The sequence below is a fragment of the Paroedura picta genome, chromosome 12 (assembly GCF_049243985.1).
Source record: "Paroedura picta isolate Pp20150507F chromosome 12, Ppicta_v3.0, whole genome shotgun sequence".
Classification (NCBI taxonomy): domain Eukaryota; kingdom Metazoa; phylum Chordata; class Lepidosauria; order Squamata; family Gekkonidae; genus Paroedura; species Paroedura picta.
In genome coordinates, this window is record NC_135380.1 from 34,860,178 (window position 1) to 34,884,961 (window position 24,784).

Genomic DNA, 24,784 nt, shown 5'->3' on the forward strand with positions numbered 1-24,784 from the left:
AACCACCCTGTATTGAATCTGCCAAGAAAACGCTAGAGGGCGTCACCCCAAGGGTCAGACATGACTCGGTGCTTGCACAGGGGATACCTTTACCTTAATCTCTGTGAATTTCGGACAGGCAAAAATGACCAGAAGAACTTCCTAGCTATAGAATTAAGGCTAATGTTTCTGCCAAAGGGATGAGGGGCCAAAAGCATTTAGTTTCTCCATTGTAGTCTTCAAGATTGGGAAGAAATTTGCCTGAAGTCCATGTTAATATTCCAAAGAGTTGATGCATGAGGCGCATTCTTAGGTATTCAAGATGACCGGGGTTGCCATCATGAACCATTTTATGAATGGATTCTTGCATGACTAGATGGCAACCAACCCAATGTTGCTGGGAGTGTGTTGTTTGACCCAAAGCATGATGAAGCACCCCCTGAACATGGATGCACAGGATGTGCAAAACTGCAGCCTGAAAAGCCATGTTCCACAGCTGCAGAACTCTTTGTCTGGGTAACTTTTGTTTTTGTGGCTCCACTTGGACTGGTTTTTGGTAATTCATAAGCTACCTGACATGTTCTGTTGAACTGGTTTTAGAGTCTACATTTTATGGTGTCACCATAAACGATATATGTTTACTTCAATTAATTGATTCAAGAACTCAGCCCTGGCCTCTCACCTCTAACCAGAAACTCCACCCCCACTGCATGCTCCCCAATGCACACACACCAAGTTTTAGTGCACACAGGCTGCTGTCCTGATTTTAGTGAGGATATCAGATCCATGACCATAAAGGAAAAATGGGCTGGCCTCCACTAGATGTTCTAGGACAACCCTTGAAAGTCATCAGAGCTCCTGGGAGAAATTATTTGTATATACCAGGCTTTTTCAACCAGGGTTTCGTGAAATCCCGTGGTTTCTAGATGATAAATGTGTTAAACATTTATCTGGTAATATGACTGTATATGGTCATGTCAGCCCGCCCACCCCTCCCAAAATGGCCAGTGATGGGCCTGGAAGTGGAGGGGCCCCCGGTGGGCGTGTCCACAGCAGCCATATTCTGCATGATTGCACCACTTCTGGTGCTTCTCTTGAAGCCTGAAGAACGTTTCGGGGGTAAAAAAAATTGAGAAAGCCTGTTATATACCATGAAAAGTTTTGTTTTGTTTTTTGAGATCATCGTGGTTGATTCGCATAACTGTTTTTGTTTTTTTTTTTTCATCTGTTGGAACTACCATGATTTCACTTAATGGGAATTGTGGGCCCTGCAAAAAGTGGGAACTCACAAAGCTCGCCATACCCTGCATATAGCCCTTAAAGGCTCCATTTGAGTTGGAAAGGATCGATGCAAACAAGGGTGTACATTTGGCAGATCTTCCCCCAAGCTGAAAAGCCGATCACCCCAGTCAGCATCATAACTGCAGCAGGCTGGATAAGGACCAAACAGCCGTATCAGCCCAAGCGATGTGTTTCGTGGCTGGACCGAGGTGTTAACTTGATGTCCTCATTTCTGTCTAGGTACTTGATACGACCCGACCCCTTAGCTCACGTGGAAAATGAGACGCACAGTCGAAAGGGCAACAGTGGCAAGCGGGACCCATGTACACCTGAAACAAGAGACGAAACACAGCTCTGAGCCCTTTCTTCCTTTTGCACGGAATGCATCATTTGCCCCTCTTGATAATGCATGGAACCATAACAGAACCAACGACAAACTGTGCCAAAGGGGTGGAATCGTTTTTTTTTAATGGGGATGTACAAAGAACTCGGGATCACGAGGTTTACAAAGACAACCAGCCAGTTGTGTAACACATGGTGCGCTTGGGACACCACGTATCCAGTCTGGATTCATAACACTTGAAGGGCCTACCGATCAGAATTATAGGACATCTCGTCTGATCAAAGACTGAATGTTTTGCTCTTAGTAATTTTTTTTGTTTGGAGTGGGTTAGGGGAAGGGGAGGGTTTGTTTAAAAATGTACCATAACTAGTGACAACATCTTTCTTGGGCATGGAGCGAAGGGGGTGAGCATGCCGAAGACGGCTGTACTGATTGGTGAGCCTCATCCATCCGATGCGGAAAGCAAGGCCACCAACTTGCCAGAAGAGCAAAACGGCGAGACTGAACTTGATGTGGTATTGCGTATGTTATTACTTAGAGCATGCTAGGTCTGTTGACTTCTCATTGCAAGTGCTCTTTGATGCGTGCTTTGTTGCTGTGTTCTCTTAGAAGGAAAGGCAGATGGAATGGAGCTCTTGGTAAAGGTACGAGAGTTGCCCGTTGGCTAGCAAAAGCTGGATCTATCTGCCCAGGTAGGGTCTTCCGGTCTTTAAAACAGACGGACAAAAGAAAAGTAGGGGGATGAGCACACTGAAGATCAGAGTCTTGGGAAAATCTCTTTTGAGCACTACGCCGGTCAGATTTGTCAAATGTCCCGTGCCTACCCCCAAAGTGTCAGATGATAAAAAAAATATGGTGACTGCAAGTCACAATGATATGCATGTGTGTTTGTCTGTTGGATTTTCTTCTCCATCTTTAAGGTTACAAAGGGCAGAGGTGAAGTCAACGCACCCTACCATGTACATCTTGGCATTGCAATATAGTCTCAGCTCCACCGAGAAGAACCGTTGAGAAAGCAGTAGCCCAACCTCCACGATGCCTCTGAGGGACTGTCAACAGTTGCTTGTCCATGTTTTGGGGGGTTTTTTTACATCTTTTAAGGCAGGGACTTTCGCCACCTCTCATAGTCGCTCTCTGCTAGGGGTGGTCAGGTCTAATAAGGATGAAATTTGGTGGCAATAATGTCTAGAAGGAGTGGGCAAGCTTTCTCAGTTCACAATATGATATACAAGGAAGGGGAAGAGTGAGAGGAGGCTGAGAATTATAGCCCTAGAAAACCTCAAACGTGGATTGTCCAGAACTGCATTTGGGGCCCTCTCGAATTGTATATGGTTAGTTGTTTCTTTGAAAGGGATTTTTAATGTAAACTGTAAATGCAGCAAAATGTGGATTTGCAAACATACAGGTATAGTCCTGAAAGAACCGTGGTTAGCTGTAGGTCGCCTTTACACTGATCCTTGGAGTCGTGTGCGGAAACGTCCTTGGCACAATATGCTGCAAAGTGCTCTGAGAACAGGTACCCCTTTAGAAGTTTAGGTATTTTGTGTCTGTGGGCTACATTTCCCCCTTCTCTTTAGTGTGAAGGATATCACTTTGCAGACTCAACCTCTTCCCTAGGTGGGGAGCTGGATTGTATCAGAGGTTCTCATGCACCGAAGGATGCTTTAGGTCAGTAAAAACATGCACTGCCTCTCATGGTCTATCGTAAAAAATAACAAGAAAGGATTGCTCTGTCTATGGAGCATGAGAATTAAGTATTAGCACAAAATGGATCTTTCTGGTCGATCCTGATTGCAATTTGAAATCTGGCCATTCCTTGAATTTGCTCTGATCCCCTCCCATTTGGTGGGTTTTCACAGGGCAGGTCCTCTCATGCCTGCCATGTTTGGCAAATGGCTGAGAACATTAGCAATACCCTGGCAATGTTGCTTCAGGATTTCTGTATTAATTGAGCTCAGAATCATGGCCTGGTGAAACTTAAGGGGGAAAGCATCCCTCCCAGTATCCATAGTCTTCACTGACATAAAGGTATGTGTGGAGGGACTCAAGTGATCCCATAGATCCCATACAGCCAGCATGGTGTAGTGGTTAAAGAGTGGTGGCATCCAATCTAGAGAACTGGGTTTGATGTGGCTCCTCCACATGCGACCAGCTGGGTGACCGTGAGCCAGTCACAGTTCTCTCAGAGCTTTCGCAGCCTCATTTACCTCACAGGGTGTCTGTGAGGGGAGAGGAAGGGAAAGGTGTTCGCAAGGTACTTTGGGACTCCTTTGGGTGGTGAAAAGCAGGGGATTAAGAAGCCAGCTCTTCTTCTTCCATGATCAACAGTGGAGCCATGTCTATTGAGCAAATGACTTGGCCTTCTTTCATCATGCTTTCTTGATGAGCTTCCCAAGGGCAGTCAGTCGTCAGGCAGGGGAAACTCTGCTAGATGGACCTGTGGCCTGATTCAGAAAGACAGATCTTGTTTTCTTAATTGCATTCACAGGTTGGCTTGGCGAAGTCCAATTGAAGAGGGGAACACACTGATGCATAAGATGGTGGTGCCATGAGATGGGGAGGGGGAGTTACATGCCATGAATTTTCAGAGTCAGGGGGGGCAGTGTGGGCCTGTTTTAGGCAAGTCTTAGAAGACAGAGTCTTCTAATGAAAAGTTAAGGGGAGAAGCATCCCAGGAGCTGCCCAGACCAAACCTAGAAAAGCATCTTCTTTAACCTGCCTTATTGCAGCCTGCAAACAAGCACTGGATTCATACTTACTAAGACATCTGTAGAACTGCCGGCTCTCCCAAAGCTAGATCCCAGATTCCAGCTGCCCCAAAATTCAGAAGTTATTTTCATTCTCCCCTTATTTCTCTCACATGCTCATATTTTACTGGGTAATCTGCCCCACCCTGAAATCCCTGAGAATGAAAATGCATGACCATTGAAAAATTTTCTCCATTGCAATTTGATTCTGGGGACATGGGGAAGGGGTCTACCCTAGAGTAACCACAGATTTCTGGCACACTCTTCTACCCCACACAGCAACAGGTGCTTTGGGTTGAAAATTAAAACCAACTGAGTGCCAATCAGCACCAGTGCCAGTCATGCCATCAGGAAGGGGATTCGCATGAAATAGGCTGGGGAAGTGTTAAGCTTTCTTAGGGCCAAGAACCTGCCCAAATAAGGAAGGCACAGGTCCCTTCACTGTGGCCATGGCCACATTCCAAAGGACAGTGCCACGAATTGTACAGCTAGGAAGACCTGCAACGTCGTTGTGACTGCTTTGCACCGCATCGGTGGCCTGCTCCAGACATAAATAGCACACGCAAGTGCTCTAGTAGGGACCGACTTCTTGCACATGCCATGTTCTCTGTGTCCCTTCGCATCTGTGCTGCAAGGGTGGAGCAGCACCAGTGAAGCAAACTGAGGCACTTGCAACAATGCAATGAGCTTGCAGGAGAGTAGAATGAGGGAGTCAAAGCCAGCACACAAAACTGCATGTTGCCGAACTTCCCAAGGTGACAAGAGAGAAACAGAATCTATCCAGTGGCTTAATAGAGCTTGAAAAGATAAAGAGTCTCTTATGTTATTTATTCGGGCTTCGACTCTGCCAGAACGGTCTCTAGATTTGTTTTCCGTTTTCAATCTTTCGTCAGTGGCAGTGAGTCTGTCCTTGTACTCAAATATTATACTCAAATATTAACAAGGACGGACTCACTGCCACTGACGAAAGATTGAAAATGGAAAAAAAATCTAGAGACCATTCTGGCAGAGTCGAAGCCCGAATAAATAACATAAGAGACTCTTTATCTTTTCAAGCTTTATTAAGCCACTGGATAGATTCTGTTTCTCTCTTGTCACTAATTTGGAATCGTCCATTTTTATCGAAATTCCCAAGGTGGCATTCCTAGAACTGGAAAGGTCAGTCAGTATATATGATTTCAGTTCTGGACAGCATTCATGAGCCTCACCAAGATTCTCAGAGGGAGGTTGGCAATACAGCACCCTTCAAGCTCCATGGACAAGCTGACGCCATTTAGCATAAGAAAGCTTCGCAGGTGTGTTAAATATGCTCAGACACAGCCAGAACCAGAAGAGCAATGTAAATGGTGGGATATTTCCTGGGGTGTGTTTTTTAAATAGGGAACGATAAACTAGTGTTGGACTATATCATGAAACAGCTTGTAGGACTAGAAGTTTGTCCTAGGGTGCACCAATCAAATGGACTGTGCTCTCATAGGTCCAGCAGATAATTTTTGCCCTGTTTCTCAATCTGGAGAACTGACATGGCTACAGAAAGTCAAACTCATCATGGATTTGTTCCATCATCTACAAAATTATCTAAAAACAAGAGCGATTGCATGCCATCAATTGCAGTGTTTTGACATTTCATTTTGTTTTTGCTAACTTGATATAGAATAATGCTCATCTTTTTTTAAACAAAAACAAAACATCCTCCTTGCACATTTTCCACAGGCTATTTCTATGTCATTAATTTTACAGTCTGCTGCAATGTAAAAAACAAACAAACAACAAAAAAAGGAAATGCAATGTATTTAGCTATGGTTGATGGTCTACAGAGATCAAATGTTTAATTTTTCTATTTCTTTAGACCTTGCATATGTAAAAATAAATATATTTTTATTTTTGTAACTACTTTTCCTGCTAGAAGAAATTCATAATCAGGAAGAATATTTGTCTGTATCATTGAGAAAACTGTGTCTTGGCTCATTTGGGTGCCACTTAAAATTATATTCGCCATTTGTTCTATTTATAAAATGCAACCCGGTGTCAGTACATAAAGAAAATGATTTGCCACCTGTAGGAGTATAGTTGTATTGCAGTTTATAATGCTACAATAGAAATTTAAACATAGCTTTTTAGGTGTTTTTTCAGACTTTAGGGGGGATACTCTCATTTAAAGTGGAACAAAAACTTGAGCAGGGTAATAAAGAAAACAGCTTTCCAAAAACAAAGTTTTAATTATTGAAAATACATTAATGGAACAATGTGGGAGGGAAATTAGATTGAGAACACCAGCCAGTATAGGTATACATCTATGGAGCATAGAGTTGTCAGGTGCCCCCTGGTGGGAATGGGGGTGCAATGACCCCTTTGGCTGTGGGTTCCCTGGTTTGAATACTTACTCAAGTACCTGTTCCTGAGTCCATTCAGCAAAGAGGAGATGGCTCAAAGCGTCAGCAGTTTATTTACTAGAAGAGCTTGTGACTCCCGCTAGCATGCAAACTGGAAACTGAAATAAACACTCCACCCAGTAGGACCAAACTAAGCCATGCAAATATCAGCGGAGGAGAGCAGTCTGTTTCATCCTACATATACAAGAAATATACCACGGGGGGGGGGGTAGGCTGCCTAATCCAGGTTGAGAAACAGGATGGAACCTGGGGAGGACAGGGACCTAGTATGTGTGTGTGGGGGGAGGGTTACAGAGCCTCAGAATATGGTTGGGAAACATAGCCCCTCCCCTTCCTACCCCCTCCAGGCCCATCATTGGCCATTTTTGAGGGGGAGGAGGAAGTGGTCAACATAACCATATATGGTTATATCACCTGATAAATGTTTAATACATTTTTAAATATATATATAAAAAATTAACTCCCACCTATTTGGAAACCCTTCCAGGGCCCTCAAGAGATCCCAGGGTTTCACAAAACCCTGGTTGAAAAAGCCTGCTCCAAAGCAGCCATTTTCTCCAGAGAAATTGACCTCTGTAGTCAGGAGGAGCTGTAATCCCAGGGGATCCCCAGGTCTCACCTGGAGGCTGGCATCCGGACAGTTCTGGACGAGGACAGGGAGCCACCACCAGCAGGCAGGACCAAGCTAGACTGACAGCCGATTGCAGCACAAGGTAGCTTCATGGTCAGTGCATAACCAGGTAGCCAGTGGACCAGCTGTAGTGTTAGCTAAGTAGTTACCCATGCTGGTCCCTTCCATCCAGACAGACACTTATTTCTATAGGCTAAGACAGGGGTAGTCAAACTGCGGCCCTCCAGATGTCCATGGACTACAATTCCCAGGAGCCCCCTGCCAGCGAATGCTGGCAGGGGGCTCATGGGAATTGTAGTTCATGGACATCTGGAGGACCGCAGTTTGACTACCCCTGGGCTAAGACTTCTCATGGTTTTGTAGAGAAGCTCAAGGGAACTCTTGAGGAAGTAGATGCAGTTGACCAGTTGCCTTGATTGTAGGCCCAGCCCTGGCAAGTACCGTAAATGGTAGCCAGGGATCACTCACTTTCCCCTCTCTCTCTCATGAAGGAAGGCAATCTTGGAGGTTAATTTTTCCGTGCTAATAAAGCGATATGCAAGGCCATTGGCTCCTTGGAGACCAAAAGAAATTTTATTTTTTGTGAGGCAAGGAAAATTATGTTAGTCCTCAAGGAGTTGCTGGGCTTAGATTTTGTTCTGCTACTTCAGACTAACATGGCTACCTCTTCTCAAAAACCATCTTAATACTAATTAAAAAAAACCTTTTTGTGGTATAACATAGGCAACCAAGGTAGCAAAGGTTGAAGATGTTGAACTGAAGGAATACTGATTTCTTGCATGGTCCATTTGCTGTTTTCTGAATTACCTCTGTGGATTAAAAAACTTTAAGTTCTATTAACGTGTGTTCCTATTGAGAGGTGATGGAGGATTAAAGTATTCTCCAGCTTCTAAGGGAATGATATATAATTATCCAATGTTCCCCCTGAATCAGGCAGGAGCATGCCCTTGGAACTAAAGCTGTCAGCCCTGATAACTTCAAAGGGTTCGTCCCTTCAGGAACTGATCTTGAGAAGCTCTCCTGTAAAAAATGTTGTGGAAAACCCAAGCTGGAGAGTTTCTTGTTCAACAAACAAACATAATATTTGTGAACTTGCTTAACGGCAGGATGTAATTTTAAAAAAATAAAATAGCTGCATGCAGCAAGTCTTAAAAGCAGACTGTTGTGGTTTTACTTTTGGGAAGTTTGGCAGAAGAAAGAGGAATTCAAGATGGCGGCTGGAAGCAGAAAATGTGTGTGTGTGGGGGGGGACCCAAGGCGCTCAATTTCCGTCACATCTTATTTGCTCTGCCTCTGCTCAGTCTCTTCTGTCTTTTAATGCCCCCTTTCCTTGAGTAAAGGCTAGTTTTGCTGGATCTGGGCCGAAGAAGTTGGGCTTTGGGGCCCTAGTGGCCTGACAAGATCCAGAGCTACCCAGAGACATCTTGCTCTATCACTGACAGCCCATGTTAGAGCAGGGCGGATCCAAACCTCCACTTGGCAGGGAAATGCACTGGTGATCTTGGGCCTTGGCCCATCCTCCAGAATGAATTAGCAGTAGGCTTTCCAAAGACAGGTTGGGAAACACCTGGAGATGTTGAGGGTGGGACCTGGGGAAGGTGGGGCTTGGGGAGGGGAGGGGAGAGACCTCAGCAGGGTATACTGCCATACAATCTACTCTCCAAAACGGCCATTTTCTCCAGCGGGACTGATCTCTGTCATGTAGAAATCAGCTGCCACTTTGGGAGATCTCCAGGTTGATAACAGGACAAGAAGCTACTGAGAGCAGGCTTTCTCATCCAGGGTTCTTCACAGCTCTGGGTTTCCAGAATGGATGGTAGTTAATTTTTTTTAATTGCTAAACATTTAGTAGGTGATATGACCATATTTGGTCATGTCACCCCTACCAAAATGGCCAGTGATAGGCCTGGAGGGGGTGGGAAGGGGAGGGACCCTGGGTGGGCATGTCCACAGTTATGCTTCCCAACCCTGTCCTGCATGATCACGCCACTCCTGGAGCTTCTCGAAGCCTGAAGAATGTTTGAGAGGGTTCTCAATGGTAAATATCTTGTGATAGGCTGGTGTAGATAACAAGCTAAGCAAAATTCTGAGCAGAGAGAAACACAGTCAAGAATTCATGTTTTGGCTTGCTAGTTGAGTGTTTATATGGAGTGTACTTTGTCTCGCCTCTGCCCAGGATTTTGTTTACCTACCTGGAGGTTGGCAACCCTTTGAATTTGAGGAGGACATGTTGGAGGGAGAACTCTGTATGGCACCATCAGCTTTTGGGAGAAAAGGTATGATTAAAAGCTAGTAAAAATGATGAAGACTCAGCACCTCAGTTCCCTCCCCATCCAATGACAGGCTTGGAGACATATAGCTGTTTATTCAAACTTATCAGACATGTACTTTGTCTAGTTCCCCATGGAAGAGATGGTGTGAAGGTGTTTCATATAAAGCAGGGGTAGTCAACCTGTGATCCTCCAGATGTCCATGGACTACAATTCCCATGAGCCCCTGCCAGCATTTTCTACCAGGGGCTCATGGGACTTGTAGTCCATGGACATCTGGAGGACCACAGGTTGACTATCCCTGATATAAAGCATACCTCCTTTTCTCTTTAGCTACCCTGTAGGTTCAGAACGTTCATCTGATACCAGGTCTCTCACAATTCCTTTAAATCCATCCATCTTCTTCAAAAACCTTACCAAAATGCTAAGCAGATATAACTGTTCCCTGTAATGTGTTAAATTATGGTAAATATTTTGTTGTTTAGGGCCTTAGGGCAGGGGCCTTATCATCCTGTACTCTGTAGAACATCTTGCACGTGACCGGCATTACAGAATTTAGGATGGGCAACCTGAGAGATGTTAAAATTACTCTGAATCCACACAGCTTTCTTGAAAAAGCCAACTGGCAGATTGATTTCGACTGTGGTGATATGGTTGAGCTTGGATTGACACAGACAGTGCCATATCCAACCAAAGGAACTAAGGATGGTGTTATTTTGAGTCCCAGGAAATGCGGTGCCCCCAAAAAGTCATATAGTGCAATTGACTTCCACTGAGAGTACAATGTTTCATCTTCAATAAAGCTTTTATTTCAGAAAAAGCAAACTGCAGAGCAATTTGTCCAAGTTTGGTTGCTGCTATACAAGTCTAGCCTGAAGCCATCAACCATCAGCTGTGGCTGGACCTTCAGCCTGATTTCCAGGCATCAACCAATGATGCCCCTCTTGGCCTACCCTTGGCTGCAGCACCAGCTTCCTTGTCACTCATTTTTTTTTACTCTTCATTTGGAAGAGAAAAGTCAATCTCGAACATTCTCTGAACCAAAGGGTACCTTGAAGTGACATTGGGGGCCTTCTGCAATTTAGGTTCCTCTCCCTCTGAAAAGCTTGTTTCATTGTTGCTTCTATTGCTGCCGTCCTGCAATTCGAGCTCCTCCGAGCCTGAAAAACTCATTTCGCTGCTGCTTTGGTTGACCAGGCAAGAACTCGGCTGCATCATATCAAAGGATGCGTCCACTTGAGTCTTTTCCTGGTCTGCTAAACGCTGGTCAAAAGCATGGGCAAAAGCTTCCACCTGCCTCTGAGCATTGTACATTTCTTCCCCCAGGGATCTGACCTTTCCACTCTTTATGGAAAGCACAATCATCGGACCAACCTCTGTCACGGTGTGAACCTTCCCCATGCCACCTTCCTCCTTTAGAATCACTTGTGTCACTGTCTTATCTGCCACAGGGAAGCCCGTGCCAGGTTCTTGATGAGAATGTTTGGCTCCTGGAGGAGATTTTGCACGCAACCGCTGTGGGTCATTTATGGATTCCTCCTCATCTTCACTTGGACCTCTGTGAGAAATCCCAAAGGGAAGTCGTGGGCGTGGCCAAGGGGTAGACTCCAAGAAGTCTTCAGCTAGCAAATCCTCAGAATTTTGATGTGGGACAAGCGAAGGCCGGGCGATTTCACGATCTGCAAGGAATCAGCACAAGAACAAGAGGGTACAGTTGCAATCCTGCAAGACCTCTGATTGATTGAAAAATATCTCAGTTGCTGAGGCGGCTTGCAATTCTGGATGCAATAGGATAAAGCATCAAGGAACTAAAACCCAGGCCAGGAGACACCATAGGGAAGAGGGGAACAAAAGTGACAAGCTCTCTCTAAATATGGGTACCAGGTGAGTCAGCTCCAAAGATGCCACAACTAAAAAGGCCCCGTCTACAGTAACCCTAAAACATTAACATCAAGTTAAATGTGAGAACTATCATGGCTGGCAAGTGACTTCAACGACAGAACAACCAATTTATATGCAGAAAGTTTCAGTTGCTTGGAAAGACCTCAGCTGCAGAGATGCTGTCTGTCACAATACTGGGCCAGTACTGGGCCAGTATTTTGACTCAGGATCAGGCAGCTTCATATGTAAAATACATCATTCCAAGCAACTGCAACCTACAGAGCTTTTAATAGGACAACCATAGCTCAGTGGTAGAGCATCTGCTTTCCCTGCAGAAAGTCCTAGGTTCAAATCCTGTTTTTTTTTTTTCCATTTCAAGAATTTCCGGCTCATGGTATTAGAAAACAAATTTAGAGTCCAGTGGCACCTTTAAGACCAACAAAGTTTTATTCAAGGTATGAGCTGTCATGTGCACAATGTTGGAAAAGACATTTTTCTACTTAAGCCCTTGCACACTGCCAGCTGGAATAAGACAGAACCAAATTAGAAGGGCCAAAGACTCATCATTCCTCTACAATAACCCGTTTTGTAAACAGAGCATTACCTTTCGGAGGCGCTGGTTGGCCCGCTACATCTGACAACTGGATCGAAGACATGGCGTCTACCAGCCGATCGAGCCCTCTCTGAGCAATTGCACACGAGTGGGGCTCCCCACAGCCGCATATTGGACATTTCCAGCATTTCTCTACAGTGGATGCATTCTTTGGCTGAGCAACATTGGGGGCAGTGTGCGACCTCCTGGGCTTTTTATATTCACGGCGCATTTTCCTTGTTTGAGGAGCAGCGCTTAAGTGGAGAGAGAGCCTTGTGCGTTTCCTAGGCCGGAGGGCCACAGAATAGGAGCTCGAGCTGCTGGAAAGGGACGAGGATTCATAGCTTGGAACATGACTGAAGTCATGCAACAGTTTCCTGCTGCTTCTGCTCAACCGCAGACGATAGGCCTTTGAATCAAGACCAGCCGCCTTCCGAGAGGATTCTCCTCTTCTGGCTCGACTTTTAAGATTTCTCCTCTCCGCGAAAACCTTTTCTTGCCAGCGTCTCGATTCAGAGCTTTCGGCGTAGCTAGGATAGGCAAAGCCGGGACGACAGGAATGGGCGGGAGAAGACGTCTTCCCCTTCATCTCTGCTCGGCTGCAGGTAGCATCTATGTGACAGCTGCCCCCCGAAGACTTGGCTCTCTGCGATGAAGCTGCCCGGCCCACCGCTCCATCTTTCTGTGTCTCTGCAGCATTCCCAGCTGGAAGATCTTCATGGATCCCAACTTGTTGGTGCTGAGTAGCATCAGACTTGGAAGTCTGTCCCTCTGACCTGGGGTCAACACTCCACCCCACCACTGGAAAAACTGGAGAGAAAGCAGACACACAAACCTATTTCACATAGAGGGCATTCTAAATCACTGTTTGTTTGTTTGTTTGTTTGTTTACTAAAATACTTACACACTGCCTCTTCCTTGGGCTCCATTAGGCTTACAATTCCAAAATATGTAAAAAGGCAGGAAACCTTCCTCCCAGCATAGTGTGGTCTTTAAGAGCCCTTTTTTCTCTATCAGAAGGAGTCTCAAAGTGGCTTACATTTGCCTTCCCTTTCCTCTCCCCACAACAGACACCCTGTGAGGTGGGTGAGGCTGAGAGAGCCCTGATATTATTGCTCAGTCAGAACAGCTTTACCAGTGCTGGGGCGAGCCCAAGGTCACCCAGCTGGCTGCATGTTGAGGAGGAGCAGGGAATCAAACCCAGCTTGCCAGACTAGAAATCTGCACTCCTAACCACTACACCAAGCAGGCCTTACAGCATCTTCCCAAACATCTAAGGAGCACCCCTTCTTACCTCCTCCTAGAACCCATTCCCCCAAGGGAGAGCCTCTGTAGACAAAGAACAGGCATTAGTAGATGACAAGGTGGCCACTTAAGCAGAGTTAACACCTAGGAGGTGGGTGTCAGAAGACCATTTGGCTTGTGGGGACATTCCTTCAGCTCTCTGGGCCATGGGATCATGAAGGGCTTTAAAAATCATCAATCATGAGAGGCGTTCCTGTCATCCAGCCCCTGGCAATTATCAGGCTGGCACATTCTGAGCCAGCTGCATGTTCTGGGTTGTCTTGAAGAGCAGCCCAAAGGCAGTAATTTAACGCTGAGGGTACAAAAGCAGAGGTCAACACAGCCTTCTCAGCTGGGTGTAAGGAAGGAGAGAGTGAGTGAACCCAATGCAGTGGGCAGAAGGTACTCTTTTAGTCTCCACTGCAGTACCGTTTTTCAAACAGCCAGTCTGTAGGGACCCACAAGCTCTGCAAATGGCAGCTCCACCAAGAAGCTCATGCTGCGGGGCCAGCAGCTGTGATTTTGACACTCTGGTGAAAAGAGTGGGGAGAGGGTCCATTGGGGAGTTAGCTTTCTTTACTAGATGGGGTTGAAACCTTTTCAAGCAAGTCCAGACCTCACTGCCAGTTTGCAGGAGTGGGGAGAAAAGAGAGAACCTCACAACTTGGGCATGAGGTCCCCCAGTGCCTTGAGTGGGGAGAACCCAGCCCTTCTGTCAAGACTTTGCCCACCTGTGTCCTCTGCTACCATTTCATGCACAAAAACATGCAAGGCATTCCACCTGCAAGCCACAGTGGCTCCATATTGGACATTTCCAGCAGACTTCAGCCGATTGCTTTGGCTATTTCTTCTGTTCTCCACTCACCGTATTCTGTCCTCTCTGCCCAGTTTGGAGCAGCGTGCAGAAAGGGGGAGCCACAGAACCTGTGTTCACCATGCACAAAATGTTGCTGCCCAATATCACCGAGAAACCTGGGGAGTCTGTCCGGGCTGACGATCCATTCGTCCCTTGAGCCTGCAGTATCATGGCCTCTCTCACAGAGAGTCACCACCATTTTATTTGTTACCTTGTCCACCGCTAACAGGGCTACCAGTGGCCTCTCAGCCATGGATCTCACGTGTGCCATGTTGCAAGTCCCAGAGGTCTCACGTAAGCGAGGGCATGACCCCTTTGCCCATCTGTCCACTTCCAAACCAATTGTCGTGTTCTGGATTACTGGAAACCTGCCAAGGATCGGTGGATCTGCTCCTGTGGCTGTTGCTTTCCCCAAGAAGACACTGGTGGACTCGCTCAGCAAACTCTTCTTGCTTTCTGTGTGGCCAGTTGCTGGTGGACCTTTGCAGAGTTTAAGACAGCAGCACAGGATTGGGTACACCATTAAGCCAATGACAACTCCTCCTGCACACATGGAGAAAAATGGAGGGCAGAATTACTATTGGCTGTTGTGGGTTTTCCAGGCAGTGTGGCCATGGTCCGGAGGTGTTTCGTCAGTAACTTCAGAGATAGGGCACAGCAAGATGGGAATCTCTCTGAGACGAAGTGACACACAGAGATGCCCACCTTGCCGTTTCCTATCTCTGAAGAGGCCAGCTACAGTCACTGGCAAAATGTCCGGGACAAAAACCATGGTCACACAGCCTGGAAAACCCAGAACAACCAGTTGACTCCAGCCTTTAAATACAGCCTTTAAAGTCTTTAAATTTTTCAAAACCCAGAACAGACTTGGAAGTAACAGAAAGAATGGGGGCTATGGCTGAAAAGGGCGTCTCTGTGTCTGTTCTCTTCCCTGTAATGTCTGACTGAACATTATAGAGAATTTCACTACCCCTGTTCCACCACAGTTTCAGGGTTCAATCCCATCCCTAGTTAAAGGGCCCAGGAAAAATTCTGCCCAAGGATTTGGAGAAAGAACCAATGTAGTTGCGGTTTCATCATCCTTTAATATTATTGTTGTTATTGTTATTATGTAAATGTTGTTATCATTGTTGTTACCACCTTAAAGGTAAAGGTAAAGGTATCCCCTGTGCAAGCACCGAGTCATGTCAGACCCTTGGGGTGACGCCCTCTAGCGTTTTCATGGCAGACTCAATACGGGGTGGTTTGCCAGTGCCTTCCCCAGTCATGACCGTTTACCCCCCAGCAAGCTGGGTACTCATTTTACCGACCTCGGAAAGATGGAAGGCTGAGTCGACCTTGAGCCGGCTGCTGGGATCGAACTCCCAACCTCATGAGCAAAGCTTTCAGGCGGCTGCCTTACCACTCTGCGCCACAAGAGGCTCTTGTTACCACCTTACTGTTACTTGAATGATGTTACCTGTACTATTTTGTTGTTTCCTGTAAACCACCCTGAGCCTTCGAGGAGGGCGGTATCTAAATAAATAAACAAACAAACAAACAAACAAACAAACAAATAAATAAATAAATAAATAAATGATCTGTGCATGGCCAGTACTTATGTTTACAATAATGAATGAATAAACAAAAAAGTTTCTTTCATTTCCAGTTTAAATCTAGATATTCAATCAAGAAACTGTTATGCTTATTTATTCATTATTGGTGTTCATTGGTTACGCACAGATTGTTGGGTTTTTTCCTGTAACATGCTGTTTCCGTGTGCTCCTGTGCCACCTTCAAGATTTTGGAGAGCCACCGAAAGCGACGGCAAATGACGCTGGACAAGATGGACCAAAGCTCGCTAGTGGGGCACACACCCTGCACGCAGAGGGCCCCAGGTCTACTCTCCAGCTAAAGGTTGTCACCGAGCATGTGCTGAGAAAGATCCTGCTCTGAGAACCCAGAGAGTTCAAACCAGAGTAAACACCCTTGTCCGTTCACATGGAGCCACACAAATGGTGCTGTAGCCCACAGAATTGTTGGGAGATGCAAAATCTGTAGTGTGCATGACGCAACAGCATATGAAGAATGTCCTATAGGGGGCATCAGGGGAGATGTGTAGTTAGCATATTTAGCTTAGGACCTTCAAATAATTTTTAATTGGACTTCCTGCTCTTTTGAGCATACCTCTTCCTTCCTGATTCTCTCCACAACAGGGCTACCACTTGCACATTGTCAGGGGATAGAAAAACTCCCTGGTGGCAAGAGTGCATGGTCAATTTCCCTGGGCCAACCCCGTTTACCTTGTGAGATCCAACAAGTTTCTAATCCTGCCAACTTTGGGATTAACAGGTGGGCAGAATACAAGTATCGCTCCAGCAGCAAACCTTTCCTTTTTAAGAGAAGACGCACTCCAAGAAAACATGCCATGCTGCCTGCAAACATTTACCTAGGAAGCCATAAAGCAAGCTGAGGTTCCAAAAGGTTGGCAGCGGAAGGGATGAATCTGAGGTGGAACAACCTTTCAGCCGGGCGCTTATCACCTGGCATCCGGCGAGGCCAGGTGGGGTGTTGCAAACCATCAGAGCGGATTCCTGGATTCGGTCCGCCCACGATTCTACGGAATCCACCAGCTGGCAACTGCAGTGCCAGGGGTTTGCATGCAGCAGCAAGAAGGTGACGGAACTCGGAAGGACGGGCAAGGCCGTCAGCCTGTTGTCGGCCAGCAGGAGACGCCGCAGCGCTTGCAGGGGCTGGAAGGCCTCGCTGTTGATAAACAGAATCCTGTTGCTCGATAAGTCCAGTCGCACCAGCGAAGCCAACCCGTAAAAGGTATCCATGGAGAGATACTGGATCTGATTGGAAGAAATCACCAGTTCTTCCAGCCTTGCTAAGTTTTCGAATGTCTTGGGAGGAAGGTATGCAATTCTGTTCAGGGCAAGGTAGAGTTTGCTGAGGGCCGCCAGCCCCAGGAACCAAGGACTTTGCAGGATGTCCAAAGAGTTGTTGTTCAGAGCCAGATCCTCTAGAGCTGTGAGCCCAGAGAAAGCCGTTGGCTGTATACTGCAACTGAGCAGGTGGTTATTGCTGAGATCCAGACTCCTCAGGCTGCCAGCCTGATCGGGGGAAAAGGTGAGGTCGGGCAGGGAAGAGACTGGGAACCCCGTGATCGATAAGAAGTGAAGGTTGGGGAACTTTTGGAAGGAGAGCGGGGGGATCTCGCTGAGGTTCCCATGCCGCAGAACTATCTTCTCTGTGATGTTTGGCAAACCTATTAAAACTGACGCAAGAGAAGAGGGGCAGCGGGTTAGAAATTGAAGAACTAGAAAAGGAGACATCTGAAAAAATCACTGGAAATGTATCCCCCCCAAAAAAATCAAACCAGGAAAGGTTCCTGGTCTGGATGGATTCTTGGGTTTGTTTTAAGGATGAGATTTTGCATCCTCTACAAATGACTATGAATTCTACTAACCCACAACAGTAAAAAAACCTAAAAGATAGGCAGTTGTTACTATGCTTTTAATTATTTTAAAACGTAATTATTTAATTTTAAATAGTATTATATATCTTATTGTACTCTATTGTTATTTTATTGATATTACCTGCCCTGAGTCTGTTGACTTGTTATTATTATTGGTTTTATTTAGTAAAAGAGGGAAAATATTACAGGGAAGTGCCCAGGTAAGCCAGACTGTGAAACAAAGAAAGCTAACTTGAACATCTCCCTTAAACAAGCAGTAGCTCAAAGTATTCTACCTTTCTCGTATTTAATTTTGCTTTCTATTGGTTAAGGGAAGGAGTAAATAGCTTCACGTGGGGCACTGAAGATCTTATCTTGTGACTGCAAGATATCTTAACTATAACATTTTTCATCTCACCCTGCCCTTTGACTATAGGGGAGGTTGAAAGTGAGAGATGGGACATTTGAGGACCTTGAAAGCAGAGGGAGGATTCAAACCCAGGTCTTCCCAGCTAGCTACTTTTCAGACTTCTATGATTCTTCAAGAAACTGCCAAGCACTTTTGCAGTGTCTTTCTAAAGGCAAGAAACTCACTCTCTTGATTAAAATGAAAAGTTTTCCTGCATATTTGCAGCATTGCAACACACACACCACTCTGCATTTACCAACACCATCCTCACTTTAGTGCATGAATGTTGCATTTCTATATTGACCTTATTTTAATTTTTTTAAAATTCTGTTCCCAAAGTCTCAACTTTTTGATAGATCTACCCTCCCCCCCCCCGTGTGGCTTAAAAGCTGTAGATTTTAGTAAAAGTTTTGATCGAAGACCGATACACCTCCTCATTTCCCTAAAGTATACCTTTAAATAAGCCCAGAGACCCTACGGAAACTCACAGACTGTTTCCACATGGAGGCATTAAACTTGCACCACCTCCTCCTTGGAAACGTGCAGTCGTAAGCCACACATTTGCAAACTTCCTAACGGGAGACCCCTCCCACATTTTCCTGCCCCCTCGTCGCGGCTTTTTGCCTCCCTACGAAGTGGCAAGGGAAAACAAAGAGAACTTCTCCCTGAATTCCTTGGCTTGTCAATCGCCACAAGCCACCAATCCCAGCACAGCAGTTGTTTTGGGGACTCAAGCTTCCTTCCCCCCTCCCCTGAGCCTCGAAATTAATTTGAAAAAAAAGGCACTTCCATGTTGCTATGTGGAAACGCCATAACACAGGAGCATTTTTTTAAAATTAACACTTCAGTGGAGAAACACCACAATAATAAAGCACCCCCCTCCTTTTGCGGGGGGGATTTTTGGTGTTTTGGTTTCCATTTACATTCGGGTAGATTTGTGAGAGGCTGGCTATGGTAACTGGACCTTGATGAGCGATTTTGTGGGAACAGTAAGGCTTAAAAATAAAGAGCATGGAGGCCTAGCTGATCAGGAGAGGGCTACTTCATCACACATCCCCTCCCCTTCCCTGTTAAAACCCAGTCACCAGAAAACACAAACAGGGATGTGTCTTGACTGCCCTATCCCAAAACAGATAAGGACAATGAACAGAACATTTTATTTTAACTCCACATGGGGTCGCCCCTGGTAGTTTCCCGATGTAAAGTGCAATAAGGAGTGGCAAATCCAGTTTTGATGATTTCCCTCATCATGAGGAAAATCTGTCCAAAATTCACACCAGCCCTTGCAAAGCCTCGGGTTGCTAATGACATCATGTGGAAGCAGCACTAAAAACCACTAGCAACTAGATGCTGTTCAGGGACAAATTCCTCATGTGGAAATGGTCACATGAACAATTGACAGATTATCAACTGAGACAGCCAGAAGCAACAGATGGAGTCAGATGGAGGCTTGAAATGCACCATTGCTTTACAAGAGATACAATCTGGAACCTTCCTTTTCAAGGCTGGAGGCCCAAAGAAGATAGAGGCCAACTTCTGACAACTTGTATTGTCCCCCTCAGGCTGTGAGTTCTCTGGTTCGAATACTCGCTCAGACAGCCATTATCAGGGCCATTCAGCAGAGAGGAGCCTATTTGCAAGGAGACAACTCCCACACCAATACCTTCTGCTAGCATGCAGACTGGAAACCAAAACAAACACTCCACCCAGTAGGACCAAACTAAATCAGATAAATATTAGAGGAGGAGCAGAGTGTTTCATTACAGGCATGCAATAACTGTACCACAGAGGGGATAAATAAAGACATAAGCTCACCTGCCGGGAGTGATGAAATTTGCTCACATTCAGCTTGGTTGGCCGAGCAGAACTGGCACATTGGGGGGCACGGCTGGGCTGTGCCCTTCCAAAACAGAAGCAAACTGGCCCAGGCTGATAACCCTGTAGGGTGCAAAAGGGCGGGTGAGCACAGTCTCCCCTCAAGGCTCTTTCTTTAGCTTTATAGAAATAAATCTCTGTTCAATTGGCCTCAGAACAGTAAACAACACATGATCAGCAGTACATTAATACCGCAGTTTGAACAATTCTAAAATCAATTCTAAGAATTCCAACCAAGGTGGGGGGTGCGATACAGGAGGGAGGCCAATTAGATGCTCATGTTGACTGCTCTACTGGCGTCAAGAATAAGCTGGATGAAAGAGCTCATTTTACAGGCCCTGCATAATTCAATGAGTTCCAACAGGGTCCTGATATTTTCTGGGAGCTCATTCCACCAGGCAAGGGCCACGGCTGAAAAGGCCCTGGCTCTGGTTGAGGCCAGATGGATTTCTCTGGGTCCAAGGACCACTAGCCTGTTTGTGCTGGCTGAGCACAAGGCTCTTCTGGGGACATATTTGATGAGGCAGCCCTGTAGGTGCTTGTTAGCTCCTGTCTCTTCCTAGTGACTACCAAGTCCCTAGCTCTTTTGAACCTGTAGGCACCTTTGGAACTCTCAAACCATGTAGCTGCTTTTGAAAGTGGACATAGTCACAAAATGCCAGTTGCAGCTTACCTTCATTCACAAAGGTGGTAGCAGTTACTGCCAAAGCAATGTCTTTAAAAATCTGCACATCCAATCAAAATCCTTGTTGGCTAAAAGCCCCACCTGGCTCCGCCCACTATCTAAAAACACTTGGTGGGCAACAGGGAAAGTGTCAAAGGGTGCCACAGTGCCCTCAGACACCATAGAGCAGGAGTCACCAGGGGAGTATGGGGGGTAGTTGTAAATTCCCTGTATTGTGATGGGGGGTTGGTCCCTTCCTGCTCTTACGTTTCTATGTTGGGGACTCCTGAATGAGGCCCTCTGAAGCTGCCTTATAATCAGACCATGGGTCCATCTAGCTCACTGTTGGCTTATTTCATGGATACCTCACCTTTCTTCTCAATGGAAACCCAAAATTGTTTACATCACTCCCCTCTCCTCCATCTTATCATGACTAAACCCTGTGGGGTAGGTCAGGTTGAGAGTGTGACTGGCCCAAAGTCACCCAGCAAGCTTTCATGGCAGAGTGAAGATTTGAACCTGGATCTCCCAGATCCAAGTCCTGCACTAACCACTAAACCAAACTAGTTGTGTGGAGCCTAGAAGAGGCTCTCCAAGACCATCAACTCAAAATGCCAAGGTCTTCTCTGTAGGTAACAATGTCAGCCTCCAGATGGGACCTGGGCATCACCTGAAATTACAACTCATCTGGAGACTACAGAGATCAGTTCCCCTGGAGAAAATAGCTGCTTTGGGATGTAGATTCTATGGCATTGAAGTCCCTGTCCTCCCCTGGCTCCATCCCCAAATCACTTGAAGGTCGAGTATGATGAGAAGGTGGCTTCAAAATCTGTTAAACCAGTTATGCTTGTTTTCTCTCATAACAGATAATTATGATACCTTTCTACATATCAGAAAAATGTTCTTTAACATCAAATCTGAAGTAATGATCCTATTACTGTTGGCCTGAGCAGGATCAATGTATATGGATTGTTTTAATCTATTTTAAAACCTATTGGTTTTAACTTATTGTGTAAGCCACCCTGAGCCTGTGAGGAGAGGGGGTAGCCTATAAGCTGAAATATAAATTAAATAAAACAATGTTTATTTTCCAGTTCTGTCTACCCCAGCCTTTCCTGTATGACTGAGCAATGCTAAGTGCAGAATTTGTTTGAATAAAAAGGTTTTCTTTTTTTTTTTTAAGTGACCATGATGATGATTCTGAAAAACTTACAATTGTGTCTCCAAAGTATCCTGGGCTTGGCCGTTATCAGCTCCATCTATCCACGACCGAAGAAGCCTGTCAATGGCCAGAATATTCGTGCATCTCCAAAAACAGAGGTCCACATAGTTCAGCAAACAGGCCTCTGATCTACAGAAGGAGCGATGATGCCCTGAGTAAACCAGAATGCTAAACAACTAGCATTAGAAACAGGGCTAATGTTTCATTACTAGAGATCATTAAAAATACTGCCAAACCAACAATGCTCAACGGGCTTTTTAACAAAAAAGGGGGCATCGACATGCATAAAGAGATAATAATTATATTCATGTATAGAAGATTTTTTTAAAGGCCTGGTCCAATAATAAGGGCCTAGAAAGGTCTATATCACATGAGGCTACATGTGTTGAATAACATTTTTAAATGTTCCCTTAGTTAAACAAACTAAGTGGAGGGCTTAAACATAATAACCATCTATAGTTGATCATGAATTTTGAAGTATTCCATTAGATTGCAGTGGACAAGAGGAGGAAACACTAGAGTTGACAGCTCTGGGTTGGGAAATACCTGGAGGCTCTGGGGGTAGAGACGGGAGTGGGCGGGATTCAGGGCAGGGAGGGACCTCAGTGGAGTAGAATGCTATGGAGTCCACCCTCCAAAGTATCCATTTTCCCCAGGGGAACTGGGCCTAGTCTGCACACAATAGATAATGCACTTTCAATGAACTTTAGAAGTAGATTTTCCTGTTCTGCACAGGAAAATCCAGCTGCCAAAGCACATTGAATGTGCATTATCTGCAGACTAGGCCCTGAACTCAGTTGCCTGGAGATGAGCTGTAAAAGGGGGATCCCTGGGTCCTGTTGTGTATGCAGGCCACTATTTAATTGGCAGGGGCTCATGGGAATTGTAGTCCATGGACATCTGGAGGGCCACAGCTTGCCTACCCCTGCCCTATGGGGTAGCCATAAATTGGCTGCAGCTGGATTTTCCTCCACCACCATTATAGACTTCTGCCTTTGTATTAAAGGCAAGGTTTTTCTGTTTTAAGAGACTATAAAAATACAAGTACCACTTTGGCAGACATTTCTTTATTGTGGACATGTTAAGAAATCTAAAATTACACCCCGTAAAATAGAACTGGAATCAAAATCATTGCATTTCGATTATTTTTACATAAGCGACATTAGAAAATGTCTGGTGGCTGAGCTGAACAGCTTTCAAAGGATACAAAACCAGCAAATGGATCAGATGTCCAAGCAGGTCTGCATTTTGAAGGAGGGAACAACAATCACTATTACAAAACAATCTCGGCCACAGGGCTGGCTGAACCCAAGCTTTCTAGTTAGATGGCTTATCAACCATAAAACACGTCAACAAAATATGCAAACCTCATCTGGTTGTGTCAACATACAAAATGACTGCAAGCAAAACTCATAGTACTGTAATCTTCGTGGAGGGTGGCCTCTACTCTCTAGCTAGGATGGGAGATGTTTCTGGGATTCCTCATTCTTCGAACATTGCTGAAGCAGCTTTCAGGGCAGACAGGCAGAAGCCCTGTTTGCCAGGTACCATGGGTAGAAGAAGAAGAAGAGTTGGTTCTTATATGCCGCTTTTCTCTACCCGAAGGAGGCTCAATGTGGCTTACAGTCACCTTCCCTTTTCGCTCCCCACAACAGACACCCTGTGAGGTGGGTGAGGCTGAGAGAGCCCTGATATTACTGCCCGGTCAGAACAGTTTTCTCAGTGCCGTGGCGAGACCAAGGTCACCCAGCTGGCTGCATGTGGGGAGCGCAGAATCAAAGCTGGCATGCCAGATTAGAAGTCCACACTCCTAACCACTACACCAAACTGGCAAACATGTGCAGCCTAGATTTACACATGTACATCTGCTGGTAAGAAAGACACAACGTGTGCTGCCTTTACAAATTACATGAGGAGGGGACCTGGATAGATGTGGGGCTTCAATCACACCTGACCTGCACTTGTGTAGAAGGTGCTATCAGAATTACTCCATGCACATACAAAGAAGAATCCAGTGTATGTGGTACACAGATTGCACACGCATTGCATGTAAGCTGTGAATAAGGCTCAAGGAAAACAAGGGACAGGAGCTGAGACTTCAACTGCCTCATTTGTGGCTCCAGCAGCTTCTGAAGTCACAGGGCTGGTTGGCAGAGCCAAGCAAATTGCAAGCAAATGCGGAACTGCTGGAATACAGCTTCTCTTCCCAAAGTCACAGAACTTCAGGCTCACAGTGATGGCTGATTACCTTCCCTTTCAATAGGAGAAAAATGTACCCATCACACTAAAGCAACCAATTTGAAAATATATCTGCAGAGCTGCAGGACAACATTTTGCCTGGGGTAAGACCTGGCTTTGTCACGTGAGCCATCAAAGATGACAGGGACTCAGGAGAGTTTGCTGGTTTATACAACCATGTGGATAAAGTGGCCTGGGGTCGTCCCCCCCCCCCGTCTTGCTCACCTAAGCGGTGGTGCCAGAAGTCATTGCAAATCAGCAGGCAAGGTGGACAGCTGCCCCTTTGAACAGCAGGGTGAGGAGTGGGCTGCTGGAATTCATGTCCACTGACCACCACTGTTGTAGGTCCCAAGGCTGATCAAAACTTTGCTGATCCTCCCGAAGGTGATTCAGGTGGATGCGTCACGAAAGTTGGAGTCTCACAGAAGACAATGTGGCCCCCCAAAACCAACTAACCACCATTTGGGGCATTCAGCACAGGGCTTCTCACCTTCAGAATGCTGCTTCAGAATGTGCCTGACACGTTCTAGAACCGCATTGTGAGGATTTATTGCAGGGGTAGTCCAACTGCGGCCCTCCAGATGTCCATGGACTGCAATTCCCAGGAACCCCCTGCCAGCGAATGCTGGCAGGGGGCTCCTGGGAATTGTAGTCCATGGACATCTGGAGGGCCGCAGTTG

At 45.8% G+C, this 24,784-nt stretch overlaps 2 protein-coding genes across 10 annotated transcripts in view; one reads left to right on the forward strand and one right to left on the reverse strand.

Moving 5' to 3' along the window:
* KCNT1 (potassium sodium-activated channel subfamily T member 1) overlaps window positions 1-5,152 on the forward strand; it is a 205,474-nt gene extending 200,322 nt beyond the window's left edge. For all 8 annotated transcript variants that reach the window (XM_077305300.1, XM_077305302.1, XM_077305301.1 and 5 more), the window contains one exon: window positions 1,501-5,152. In XM_077305300.1, the coding sequence (XP_077161415.1) occupies window positions 1,501-1,618 (118 nt within the window). In that variant the 3' untranslated portion in view covers window positions 1,619-5,152. The remainder of the gene's footprint in view (window positions 1-1,500) is intronic.
* Window positions 5,153-10,444: 5,292 nt separating this feature from the next.
* On the reverse strand, window positions 10,445-24,666 carry LOC143821820 (uncharacterized). Of its 2 annotated transcripts, XM_077306208.1 has the most exons (8): window positions 24,330-24,666; window positions 23,234-23,399; window positions 21,858-21,995; window positions 19,921-20,043; window positions 16,686-17,516; window positions 14,267-14,800; window positions 12,130-12,927; window positions 10,445-11,323 (listed from the first exon to the last, which is right to left on the reverse strand). In XM_077306208.1, the coding sequence occupies exons 3-8, from the start codon at window positions 21,901-21,903 to the stop codon at window positions 10,638-10,640; spliced, it is 3,018 nt and encodes a 1,005-aa protein (XP_077162323.1). In that variant the 5' UTR covers window positions 21,904-21,995; window positions 23,234-23,399; window positions 24,330-24,666; the 3' UTR covers window positions 10,445-10,637. The 2 variants fall into 2 exon arrangements, with proteins under 2 accessions (XP_077162323.1, XP_077162322.1); XM_077306207.1 differs by lacking the exon at window positions 23,234-23,399.
* Between the last annotated feature and the right edge of the window lie 118 nt (window positions 24,667-24,784).

Coding starts and splice junctions, on each gene's coding strand:
- LOC143821820 (XM_077306207.1), bottom strand. CDS start 21,903: ATGGAGCTGATAACGGCCAAGCCCAGGATACTTTGGAGACACAATT. Junction 20,044..21,857: donor GATACTTTGGAGACACAATT/GTAAGTTTTTCA, acceptor TGCACCCTACAG/GGTTATCAGCCTGGGCCAGT. Junction 17,517..19,920: donor AATTTCATCACTCCCGGCAG/GTGAGCTTATGT, acceptor CTCTTGCGTCAG/TTTTAATAGGTTTGCCAAAC.